The sequence below is a fragment of the Atta colombica genome, unplaced genomic scaffold (genome assembly GCF_001594045.1).
Source record: "Atta colombica isolate Treedump-2 unplaced genomic scaffold, Acol1.0 scaffold198, whole genome shotgun sequence".
Taxonomy (NCBI): domain Eukaryota; kingdom Metazoa; phylum Arthropoda; class Insecta; order Hymenoptera; family Formicidae; genus Atta; species Atta colombica.
The window spans coordinates 4,831,817-4,844,191 of NW_017259291.1; the positions used below are offsets into that span (position 1 = coordinate 4,831,817).

At 34.4% G+C, this 12,375-nt stretch overlaps 3 protein-coding genes across 3 annotated transcripts in view; 1 reads left to right on the forward strand and 2 right to left on the reverse strand.

Annotated features, from left to right (window-relative positions):
- LOC108687015 (very-long-chain enoyl-CoA reductase) overlaps nt 1–7,184 on the reverse strand; it is a 99,585-nt gene extending 92,401 nt beyond the window's left edge. Inside the window, exons 1-2 of the mRNA XM_018192589.1 lie at nt 7,073–7,184; nt 6,717–6,859 (exon numbers count right to left, since the gene is read on the reverse strand). Coding sequence (XP_018048078.1) covers nt 6,717–6,859; nt 7,073–7,086 — 157 coding nt within the window. The 5' untranslated portion in view covers nt 7,087–7,184. The remainder of the gene's footprint in view (nt 1–6,716; nt 6,860–7,072) is intronic.
- Nucleotides 7,185–7,943: 759 nt separating this feature from the next.
- Nucleotides 7,944–10,497, forward strand: LOC108686897 (vacuolar fusion protein MON1 homolog A). Its single transcript, XM_018192403.1, has 7 exons — nt 7,944–8,335; nt 8,432–8,754; nt 8,826–9,069; nt 9,158–9,442; nt 9,530–9,720; nt 9,919–10,021; nt 10,087–10,497. Exons 1-7 carry the CDS (start codon nt 8,048–8,050, stop codon nt 10,225–10,227), a joined length of 1,575 nt encoding a protein of 524 aa, XP_018047892.1. The 5' UTR covers nt 7,944–8,047; the 3' UTR covers nt 10,228–10,497.
- Nucleotides 10,491–11,845, reverse strand: LOC108686898 (pre-mRNA-splicing factor 38A). The gene is made up of 3 exons (XM_018192404.1): nt 11,670–11,845; nt 11,156–11,523; nt 10,491–11,074 (listed from the first exon to the last, which is right to left on the reverse strand). The coding sequence occupies exons 1-3, from the start codon at nt 11,831–11,833 to the stop codon at nt 10,683–10,685; spliced, it is 924 nt and encodes a 307-aa protein (XP_018047893.1). The 5' UTR covers nt 11,834–11,845; the 3' UTR covers nt 10,491–10,682.
- Nucleotides 11,846–12,375: the final 530 nt, after the last annotated feature.

Below are 12,375 nucleotides of genomic sequence, written 5' to 3' on the forward strand. Positions count from 1 at the left end.
GAGAAGGCGAACAAGCCTTTACCGAGCGGTGCTTATCCGAACGAGCACGATCCGTGGGATCTCTACCGCAACGATTCGTCAATAGCGACTTCCAACATCGCGATGCCGTCTGCGCGCGTTGTTCACCGCAAATTGTCGGATTACTGCGGTATCTTCGCCGAGAAGACCAATAGAATCGGTAGAAACGTGGAGAGCTTTATGCAGTCTCGCGGTTTGCTGCCGATTCGTCGCTCGATCGACGAAATGCCGCGTCGTGACACGCTCGGGATTAACGGCGACGTGATCAGGAACGACCCTCCGTCGCGAGTTGATCGAGAAATAAGCGTCGAGAACCGTCGCCGCCAGTACCAGAGTTTTGATTACAAGCGGCCACGGAGAAACGGCGGCCATCAGAAGAAACGCGTGGCATACTCCAACAGCACTTATCCCCGGGACTCAATGCGAGCAGACGCGAGTTACGTTCGTCGTTTCAACGCGATGGAGCCCCGTCGTGCCAACAGCAGGCGCGAGTACGCAGAAATGGATTACGACGCGACGGACACCTGGAGACGAGACTTGGACCTCGCGAGGGGAGGTCTGTACGTCTCCAAACCGATTCTAAGAAACGGCATCAATCATAGTGGAGACGAGAGGCTGTATTACTCGACCCTACCGCGGCGCAGCAGAACCATCAACTTTAAGGATCAAGCATGCGACTCCCCGGAGGGAGAACGACGGCGCACGTATCCGAAGAGCCTGCAGGATCTAACGGATTTAGAACTCGATGACATCACGTATCTCCCATCCGCCCGCAGTAGGAATGATACTCGAGAGGAGAGACTCGACGACAATTATCGTCGACGTAACAGGTATCGTCGAGAGGAGGGCGAATCACCCTTCGACGACGATTATCTCAAGCTCTGCAGAAGCCTGTCGAGATTAGATAAGTATCAGCGAGGCAGTAGATATGGACCAGGTCAAGTACATTACGAGAGAGAATGCAGAACATTCGGCAAGGATACAGTCGCCTTTATTTACTATAAGACATGCTATTTATGATCTAAAAAGAAAAGCTATAGACGAGCGGTCAGAGGTTCTCTCATCGATAGACCGTCCATCGATACCCATGGCTCACGATCTCAAGCAGAAATGCGCATATGGCCGATTGGTCGTTTCGATTCTTTTGTTCCGGATACATTTAACGAGCAAAAATATTTTCTACTCGATAAAATGGCATAGGGTTTTGTGTTGAACTGATAAAATTTATCAGTAGTAAATCATATCACAGAAAAAAATTCCTGCAAATTCATATCTTCTTAATGATAACATATCTTTATCAGGATATAAAGAGGATACTTGCGTGAGGAAAAAAAGATCTGTATAAAAAAATAACCGAGTAACCGAATCACAAATTGCCTTCACGTCTGGCTTTAATAATTAAATCGTTTCTCGACTGATAATGAAATTATATCATCGAGCTTTAAATAGTAACTTCTTACGTATAGTAACTCCAAAAAAAAACGTGATATCACTTTTTTTCCTTTCAGAAATCATCTTACAGAGCTAGATTAAATTTTTTTTTTAGTAAACGACATAAATTGTTATGCTCATTCCACACTATTCAGTATCGTATCTCTTTGAGATGTTTTTGAAGATATAAAGGATAATTGTAAAAAAAGATCAAAAATGATACCAAATAATATCTAAATAAATATTAGCATCAGATTAGATCTATGTAAAATCGCACCGTGTAAACTATTTTATACTTATCGTATTATCTGCAACTTTATATTAATTTCCGGTTTTTTCGGATTGAATTATATTCTTTAATAAGTTTTTAATATTCAAAGCTTATTCAAATCAAGAGGCAATGCTATCATACCGTACTTTCCAAGGAAGAAAGACAATACTTTATGCGAAAAAAATGTGTATACCACAAGTAAACAATTTAAAATTAACGGAGCCCTTAGAATAGGCTCGATAGACTGCTCGTAGACTGCCAAGCTAGTCTTTCTGTAAAATAATCAGTATATGCAATAAGTTGCAATAATTTCTGCAGCTATATTTTCAGCCGTTAATGGTGTTCGAGCACCATTTCTTTCGAGAATATCGCGATAAGCCTCGAGAGAAAAGATAAAAAATAATTACCAACGCTAAAAATGATGTTTTTACAGCTAATGTGCTGCAGGGCATTCGCGTTATTAAACAAGTTTATGACAATATATAGAGTATACTTTTGCGGACGTAAGCAAAATACCTTTTGCTAACTTCAGAATATCGAGGCCTCGTTGCATAGCACAGGCATCATTGACTTAACTGTGACAATATCGATTTGTAGATATATCTACATATGTTTCATAAGATGCGTATTGTGTATATTGATTATTGTATATTATATACATATATCTCTGTCGTATTCGTGAAACTTACGCAATTAGTGACGATACGATGCAATATAGTCGATAAACAAATTCCCGACAATACCACAAATTACTAATTTCGCGAAGCCGGTAGAGCGAAATTCGATACTATTATAGCTTTATGAAAATATTAATGCATATGTACTATTAATGCATATGTAACATTGAAAGCAGCTATACCTAACACTAAATATCTGCGGGATCGAGGGTGAGTCCCTCATCTATATAACTAATCTTGATTATTTATCTAAGTCTTCTGCTTTCAACGATTTCCTGCATTTCTCAAAAATGTAGCCATTCGAATGGCGGAGTCGCGATTAGACGAAAGTTTCCATAATGATGTACGTATTTTATATTTTTATATAGTTTGTAGAATAATGTTGAGAGAGAGAGAGAGAGAGAGAGAGAGAGAGAGAGAGAGAGAGAGAGAGCGATACACATGACGAAGTATTTGTTAGAAGTTGACTACACTTTGCGGATCACAGCTTGTATATCTGTGATAATCCACGCGGGAAAAAAATTTCCTTAAAATATCTATTCTATCGAATTATATAATATCAACGAAACAAAATGCCGAACGTAATATAACAAATTTGATTTGAGAGACAAACACGATATGAAGAGGAAATTTTTTGTCGCATTTTTGGATCGCGCAAACAGAAACTATCACATCTGTAATTATCTATCGAAACCGTGAGTCATATCCCTGCCATATCCTATACGTAACGAAGTGTATGAAAGTCGCGGAAGCATTACATTACATTAAATCCCTGTACTTAAATATTTCCGCGTGTTTCTGTAGACAGTGATCGATCGATACGATGCGGGGGAGAGAAAAATCTGCGTTTGCGCAAAACTATATTGATTCGTAAAAAATACATTCCATTTTTTATATATATAAACTACACGTATGCGGTACGCGAGGAAAATAATGTTGCCAACATCGAAATCGTAAATTCGAAAAACGACATATCACGTATAAGAGAAATAATAAAATTTTGGTATCGGCATTACTGTCTACAAAGAAGCGAGTACACGCACCTTCCTATCAACAAAAATATCTTGCTAAATATATTACATAAGTGTCTTGAAAAAATATATACCAGCATATCCTAATTAATACTTTATTGTGAAAAAATTTTAATGATTATTTTTCATTTTTTATATTAAGTGTAAGAGTTGGTAATCAAATTATATTTTTGCTATAAGAAATAATCAATTATCTAAAATATGAGATTATAATTTGTCGAATTATAGTAACACATTTATAATAAATGTTTAAGCTAGTGAAAATCATTTTACAGTGGTATATATATTTTCAAAGCATTGTATATTTTATGCTCAAGGGCTTGGATACAGTATTGGGTAATGTCTACAATTAGTTTTAACGCGGTGCAATGCTCGTGAAACGAGTGTACATAAGATATACGATTAACTTCCGAATTTTACGTAAATCATAAAAAAGTTCTCGATAAGATTATCTCGTTTTTAGTATACCGCGCCGAATAAGCGAGCTTTACTATTTGCCGAGTGGCATATTATATAATCACAGACCACCTTGCGTCAGATCTTCCATGTAAGAAAAAAAAAAAAAGAAAATCTCTCCTTTCCCTTGTAGGTATATTAAACTATATAAAACAAAAATCTGCACTGTGCACTCTCGTGAATTGAAAATTTATTGTAACATGTAGCGGTAATAGTGAAATTCAGGATCAAGATTTCGCATTACTGCATGTTTAGGGTCCCGGATAAAATGTCTGTATATCGCGTACGTGAATATGTATGTGTTCGTGTGCAAGAAAACTCGCGAATGAGTGGTGTGTAATTGCGGGTGACGATAATAGCTTTTAGATGTACGCCATGCATGTAGATTTATCCCTTTATTCCCCTTTTATGCGAAACAAAAATGGCAAACATTAGAGGTTGGCAAAGACTATAACTCAAGATTGAAATATTGAAATATTAATCTGCATTAGCAAATTAAAAATGCATACTTAGCGCGTGCAATCAGATTACAGCAAATAGGGATTCAATCTAGGAATTCGAATTTATATACATATGTTACTATTATCTGGACGTGATGAAAAAGCTTTACGGAGAGAATCACGTTATAATTCTACTTAATGACAATAAATTCATTATACAATTTATCGACAATAAATAGTTCAAATGGATATTAGCGCTGGCCGTCGCTAAGATGATTAAATCTTATATTATATCATCACAGATATTAAAATTATGAAGACGTATTTTCAATGAAGAAAAAGAAAGAGAAAAAGAGAAAGAGAAAAAGAGAAAGAGAAAGAGAAAAGAGAACAGAATAAATAAGAAATAAATGTATATGCATATACACCGATCTTGTCTATAACGAGCCACGTTTAGCTTCGCTTGTTAGATTTAATATTTTTGTAATGATGCCTAGGAATGTATAGCTGGTGTATTTGTACCTTCATAGAGTTAACATTTAGATTATACTCTCTAGACATTATACTCTCTATAAATGTTGCATCTTCAATGCGATGCAACAGAAAAATCAACTCTTGTATAATGCGATGGAATATAATATTGTATAAAATATATAAGAATGATTTCTGTGCAAGAAGTGAGACAAGACTGTGCGTCGCTTTCTCGCGAATACGAACTCGAATTCTATCATCGAATATAGAAAATATCGATTCTCCTACGCTTTCTCTTTGATGTAACGAAAACACCAAGTAACGAGAATTCTTTGATTCATTTCAGAGGCTGGCCATTACGTTCGTTAATTAAAATAATATGAGATAGCACAAACGTGATCTTGCCGATACGACGATTTATTTTAGGAGGATAGATACAACATCCTCGGCAATACCGTGTATTTATGTTACGTATAAATATTGTACTTAAGTGATTTTTGTTAGCGTTTGCGTTTACACCTCTCTAGAAATAATAAATGACGTATCGAATATATACAATCGCTAATAACACTTCTGGCGGAACCAACACTTGCGTGTTTGCATAGAAACCTATATACAAATGTATAAACGTCAAAGAAAATTATGAGAACAAAACAAGTGTTTTTATTAATTCGTTGCCTGAATCTCATAAATTCTTGAAACAATATTTAAAGAGTGTGATTCAAAATCTACAAAAGATTAAATAAATTTGAAGGTGGAACCTTTGAAAGTGGAAAAGTTTTTCTGTGAAAATTTTAAGAGTTTTATACATCTAAAGTATTTTTAAAAATATCGTTAAATTGTATGCGAAAATCAATATTTGCATAGCTAGAGTAAATAAGAAAAAGAGAAAATTATTTAAATTGTTTTTTTTTTAAATATCGTTTAATAATTTTATAATTCGAATAAGTTCATTATTATTTTTTTATCGTTTTGAGTCTTATATATTTTCTGTTTTATTTTATGTCTTCTAAAAGTTCAACAATTTGAAAACTGACACGATATCGATTTTTAAAGGTATCGAATAAAATTTATGTGTCCGATTTCTCAAAGTTAAAAGCAAGATTGAAAGCATCGATTTTATTTTTTTGCGAGAGCACGTACTTTTACGAAAGCAAGTTCATTGTACGAATAACTCTGTTGCGAAAAACTTTATAAAGTCTACTTTTTATATTTTATAGCTCAACTAGTATACACTTTCTATACTTAAAAGATTTGTTCTTTTTTAGCTAAACTTCTTGCGCATAGTTCACACATCTTGTCTCTTTCCTTCAACGCGAAAAGAAAATAAACATTCTGTTGAACGTAGATCATTCAATGTAAAATAAATAAGCAAGTCACTGCAAATAACATGTCTAAAGCCTGTGGCACAAGATGTTTTTTTCCCGCTGGATTTCTTGTGTTTTTTAAAGAAAATTACTGAAATTGCACCACACAGAACACAGAATTTTATTTATTATTTATTATTTCTAATACTTTACTAAAATGTAAACAAGAAAATATACATCGTATGCCGCAGGTTTAAAAAAATCACTTGTAGAAAAGTCACATATGCATAAAGAAAATCATCCAATCATACGTTTGTCTTTATGACAGAAATGTAATTGGATATTTTTCTTTATGCATATGGTTATGCGGCTATGCAAATTTGTATGAAATGGCCCTAATAACGCGCAATATTCAAAGGATTAACAAAAATTGCACAAATAACAATACTAAATAACAAATAAGACATCTTTAAAGGGCCAAGCAACGGCCATCTGTATCAACAGTCACGTACTAGCTAGAGCAACAACCGGAACTTGAACATAAAACCTGAACGTGAAAGTTTCGAATCCGCCAAACTTGCGGACATAAATTAGCGTACAGAAAACGCACTTACCAAGCTGCGGCACCGACATGTATGTCTCGCAATCCACCAGGAACTGCCCCACCTGCACCGCGCCGAGAGCGACGACCCTCTTCGTCAGGAACTCGATGGTCTGCGGTCCGGTCCGGTTCTCGATCATCGGATACTGTTGCAACCTGTCAACAGCATATGTAAATTATTCTTTCACTGCTACAGACTCACAATCAGACGAGTGTTGTCGATTACCATTTATCCCGCAGCGGCATGCGACATAACCTAACCTAACCTCTGCGCGTCTGCCGGAGAGACGCGACGCATGCATTTCTCTTTTGTGATTGATCGTGTGACGAAGAATCACGTGAATGTTTAGAGACGCGAATACTACTTACACGGTGACACCCATTCTATGAATTGCGTCGTTATTACACAATGAGTTCCGAATAGAACAAACGTCGCGAGACACTATGTCGATACCCGGCGAACACTTGTCGCGTCTTGTCTAAGTCCTATCGTCTCATGTTCGTGTCAGGTGCAATTCGCGCGCGATTTAAAACAATGTCACGTCGGCGCGCCATCTGATTTTTGTATCGAGAATCGTTTTATCAAGTTGCAGGAATTTCGTGAGAAGAATGTCGATATATATTATATCCATTATTTATTATTTTAGGTCTAAAATATAATAGTATTATTTTATTATTTATTATATTAATATATTTTTTAATATTAAAAAATAAAATAAGTAAAAATTAGTAAAAGACTAAACTTAACTAAACTTAAAGATATGATGTTTTTTCAGAAAAAGCTCTTTGCCTTCAATTTTAGATTTTTTTGTTTCATTAAAAAACACATCGAATGAGAAATCGAAGATAAGGGAATATTCTGAAAATTAATAATTAATAATAATTATTAATATATTTAATATTTATAAAAATATATTAATGTATTTTTAATACTTTCACTATCTTTTTCAGATTTAATTATTCCAATTTTTAATTATTTATATTCATAATATATATTTTATTTTATTTTAGAATACGATCTATAGCGTATAATAGAACTAGAACTAAATAATATACATACAACAAATTATAATTATAAAACTATATAACAAAGTCGAAGACTATTGATATGTTATCCGCCGAAAATATTCGTGGCTACATAGTTCAACATGCACGTTTTAGAGGCGCCAGTAAACAAATTCCACATAAACAAACAAGCAGCAGCGCACTAAGCAGTTCCGCGATGAATTAACGAGGAATGGCAAGGAATAGCAGCCGATCTTCGTCAGTCTGTCTCTGTTAAATGTCAAACGCCAGCGAGAATCGCAGAATAGCGATTTGTTTGTGACGTTCTCGTTTGTAGAGATGGCCGCGAAAGAGTCGATCGTTGTCGAATCGATTGATAGCGGCATAGCCGAGCCCGGGATTGAGCCCGGCGCCTCCACGGAGACGATGCTCGTCACCACTGACAGCTTCGACGAGTACGAGCAGGAGATGAGCGGCAGCATCGACGATGACAGACAGATGAAGGAGAGTATTACTAGCACCATCTCTGAGATCCAAGAGGACGTTGTGCAAGACGATTCCACGACGTCCACCACCGCCGATCCAGGAGAATCCGAGAAAAACCTTTCTCTGGACGACGCAGAGATGGTTAGGCTTTTTTTGTACGGACTCGCCTATTTTTTTCATAAATTTGCGTTGCATATCAATATTATACATTAAACCGGATGAATTGTCACATTTTAGGATGATGTCGCACATCGTTTGGGCCAAAGTAATCTAGATGGAGACCCGTTGCGTTGCAAAGCGTGGCTGGCACAGAAAAAGCATATTTTTATTTTAAGTCAGGCAGGGAAACCGATATATTCTAGATACAGTTCAGAAGACAAACTAGTCACAGTTATGGGAGTCATGCAAGCTTTAGTGTCATTTGTTCAAGCCGGGAGCGATATGATTAGATCGGTACACGCTGGCGATACGAACTTTGTTTTTGTTGTGAAGGGTCCATTGATCTTAGTAGCAGTGTCTAAAACCTTGGAAAGCGTATCTCAGCTCACTTTACAATTAACGTACATGTTACTTAAAATGATATCCTTGCTTTTTAATAAAATATCTGATACTTATACATATTTAATTCCAGATATGTATATAATCAGATAATCTCTGTGTTGACACAGTCTCAGTTAAATAGAGTATACGATCAAAGAAGAAACTTTGATCTACGAAGGTTATTAAGTGGTAGCGAAAGACTGATAGATCATTTATTGAATTTTATGGACAGAGAGCCTGCTTTCTTTCTAGGAGCCATTAAATGTTTACCCTTACTTCCTTCTATGAGAAATTCCATTACACAGACCATCATTCAAACTTGTGTTAAGATCAAGGTATAAAAGCATTTATGGAATATGCAAAAAATTTGTGAAATTGGAATGAATTCAAATGTTGTTTTATTAAGAGAAATTTGTCTTTCAGAATTTAGTATTTGCCATACTTCTAGCTAACAATCAGTTAGTTACACTAGTTAGAATGAATAAATTTTTCCTGCATCCAATGGATCTACACATAATACAAAATCTGGTGGACAGTTCCGAGTCGCTCAAAACTGCTGAGAGCTGGACACCGATATGTCTACCGAAATTTGATTCTAATGGATACATGCATGGTCATGTATCATATCTGGCAGAAGATTGCCAGGCATGTTTATTGCTACTTACCGTTGATAGGGATGTATTTTTTGTGTTATCGGAAGCTAAACAAGTAAGAATTATTGCAGAAAATAAAATTGATTAAATAAATTGAGAAATCATTTATATGAATGTCAATTTAATATTAAATGTTTGATAGAAAATTGTGGAAAAATTGCGGCGAACAAATTGTCTAGAAGCAATAAATGAGTCCATGAACAAACCGACGGTAACGACTGCTGACATTGGGTTACCCGAGATGCGACACGTTTTATACAAATGTAAAAGCACCGCGCAATTCTGGAGTCCTGGGCTCCAATCACCTTACACAACGGATGATGAGATAGAACGGTAAAAATTGATTTTTTTTAAATAAACGGTTGAAATTAAAAAAGGCATATAAGAGTCAAATATAAAAATTCAATATAATCTAAGATATTCTAATTTTCTTACATGCCTTTCTAATTTCAATTGTTTTTGTGTTTAAGAATCCTTGTTTAATTTAAATAAATGTAACATCTATATGATAAAAAAATATATTTTTTTTAGATTATTGGGACTTTATCAGTGTTTGCATCACAGATTGCATTCTCCTAGTCGACCCTTGAAACTTATATTTCAACAGCTAGATAAGGAGACAATGTTAGCATGGGTAAGTAAAAATTTATATGATCTTGAACGCGAGATTTTTTCTTTAATTAAAAAAAAAATTTCTAGGTGGCTTCTGGTTTTGAATTATATGTAACATTTGAACCTCTGGTCACGAAACCAGATGCCATTGAGGCAGTGAGCAAGCTATTAAAGTGGATAAAGAAAGAAGAAGAGAGATTATTCATTCTAAACTCTCCTACGTTTTAAACATTGCCAAGTATTTTGTTTTTACAAAATACATAGAAAAGATAATATGTAAAATTGATAGAAATATTTGTCGATCAAATTTCGAAAATGTGTGAGAAGTATCAAGGATTCCAAAGTAAAACATCTTCATTACATATACGTTCTAAAAAAGGCAGGAATATAGTTATTATTCGTCCATTATTAAGCATTGGTATATAATCGATATCGCTATTTTGTTATTTAATAAAGCAATTGTAATATAATACAAATAATGTGAAAATGTACATATATTTGAATATGTTACAACGGATGCAATTCCACGTTGTAGTTTTAATACCGAATTCTTGTCATATACTGACGCTAAAAATATATGAGCATTAATAAGAGGATATAAGAAAAGTTAAATATTACCAATTCATCTCTCATATAAAATTTGACCAAAAGATTTTTCATATCATCGCACTTTAACCTTAATCTTAATGTCTAATTCTGTCGCGTTCTCTTCTACGATCACGGTCCCTTTCTCTTTCTCGTTCTCTCTCCCTCTCTCTATCATCTCTTCTATGACGATCTCTGTCTCTGTCTTTATCTTTGTGCGACGTTGAATGAGATTTTGGCGATTTGCTGCGTTTACGCTCTCTCCTGTCTCTATCCCTGTCTCTTTCCCTGCTTCTCGATCTTTGCTTCTCCTTATCGGATTTTTTCTCTGTTCGAGAATGTCTTTTATCTCTTTCTCTGTGACGATCTCTATCCCGTTCGTGATCATCCGGTCTTTTACGTGGTAATTCCTTTATCGGTGGAATTTCTTCTTCTTCTGATGATTCAATACCATCATCCATATCATCTTCCAATGCTGATATCTTCGCTTCTACATAAGACAAATAAATATATAATAAAAAAATGATTAGGAATCAAAGTAACATTAATGTATAGAAAATACTTAACATACCTAACTCATTATTTTCCTCTAAAACGTGCCTCTTTTGAATTCTTGGTAAAATAACATCACAACACCTTTCATCTCTGAGAAGATTATCAATGAATTCATCCATGTGTACGAGCTCGAATACACCCTGTTTATTCTGAATTCTGAGCTTTCTGTTGTCATTGAATAATGGTTCGAGATATTTATAACAGTCTAAGGAAGAACCAGTCAATCTCATATACAGTGCACCCAAAGCCCGAACATATTTAAACTCTTCGTTCTTTATAAATTCAACTATGATGTCCTTCTCAGGTTGTATTTGGAGCATTTTTAATATGAGGCAAAGAAAAGGAGTAGGCTTCACATTGCCGCCATAAACTCCTCCTAGAAATCTAAAAGAACAAAATGTAATTAATTAGAAAAAACACTTCTTACACATATTAACATTTTGTTTCTGTAAGTTTATCCGTTAAGTACATAAAAATAATATTATTGATAAAAGAAATCATTGTAGAGGTTATATTTTACTCTTACTAACCTCAACTCCATTGCCTTGTCGACCAACAGTTCGGCTGTTAAAGCAAAACATTCTTCTTTCCAGTATTTAGAGTCATATATCCGAGATCTGATAATCTTCTCAATCAAATATTGTGGATTTGTTCCGCGAATAGATTTAGCATCTTTTACCGTGCGATTTGCCATTTTCGAATTCAACTACTTACATTCAACCAATTCAATTGTGACAGACTTGCTATCAATCTTCAGTTGGAAGTCACTAGAGGACACTGATTTGTCGAAAATGTATTTTGTATAAATAATAAAAAACTTTGCATCGAATTCATTTCTGATAATGGTGCACGAATCAAGTAAAAAAGAATAAACAAAAGAATAAACAGTAAATAAACACAGAAATTATTTAACGCAGAAACTGAATAAAAAATATTTTTTTATTAATGTGTAATTGTTTAAAATACTTTACTTGCAAAAATTCGATAATCCTATATACAAAAGTTTTGAATTAAAGAAAGATATTAATATTATTTTTTATGAAAAAATGTTGTTTTTCTTTCAGAACTCTGAAACATTTGTATTCTACTGCCTATTATAATAAGTCCATTATAAAAGTCCATACAAATTAAAAAATCAATATATATGCATAAATAATTTTATTTATCGATATAGAGAAAATAATTTGACATTATATATTAATAATAATTTGAAATTATATATTATATAAATAATAT

What these genes read in the sequence shown, in the direction of transcription:
- LOC108686897 (XM_018192403.1), top strand. Translation starts at nt 8,048, where the DNA reads ATGGCCGCGAAAGAGTCGATCGTTGTCGAATCGATTGATAGCGGCATA. An exon ending in CTCTGGACGACGCAGAGATG is followed by an intron (nt 8,336 to 8,431) that starts GTTAGGCTTTTT and finishes GTCACATTTTAG; the next exon opens with GATGATGTCGCACATCGTTT. An exon ending in AGGAGACAATGTTAGCATGG is followed by an intron (nt 10,022 to 10,086) that starts GTAAGTAAAAAT and finishes AAAAATTTCTAG; the next exon opens with GTGGCTTCTGGTTTTGAATT.
- LOC108686898 (XM_018192404.1), bottom strand. Translation starts at nt 11,833, where the DNA reads ATGGCAAATCGCACGGTAAAAGATGCTAAATCTATTCGCGGAACAAAT. An exon ending in GACAAGGCAATGGAGTTGAG is followed by an intron (nt 11,524 to 11,669) that starts GTTAGTAAGAGT and finishes TTGTTCTTTTAG; the next exon opens with ATTTCTAGGAGGAGTTTATG. An exon ending in AGAGGAAAATAATGAGTTAG is followed by an intron (nt 11,075 to 11,155) that starts GTATGTTAAGTA and finishes TGTCTTATGTAG; the next exon opens with AAGCGAAGATATCAGCATTG.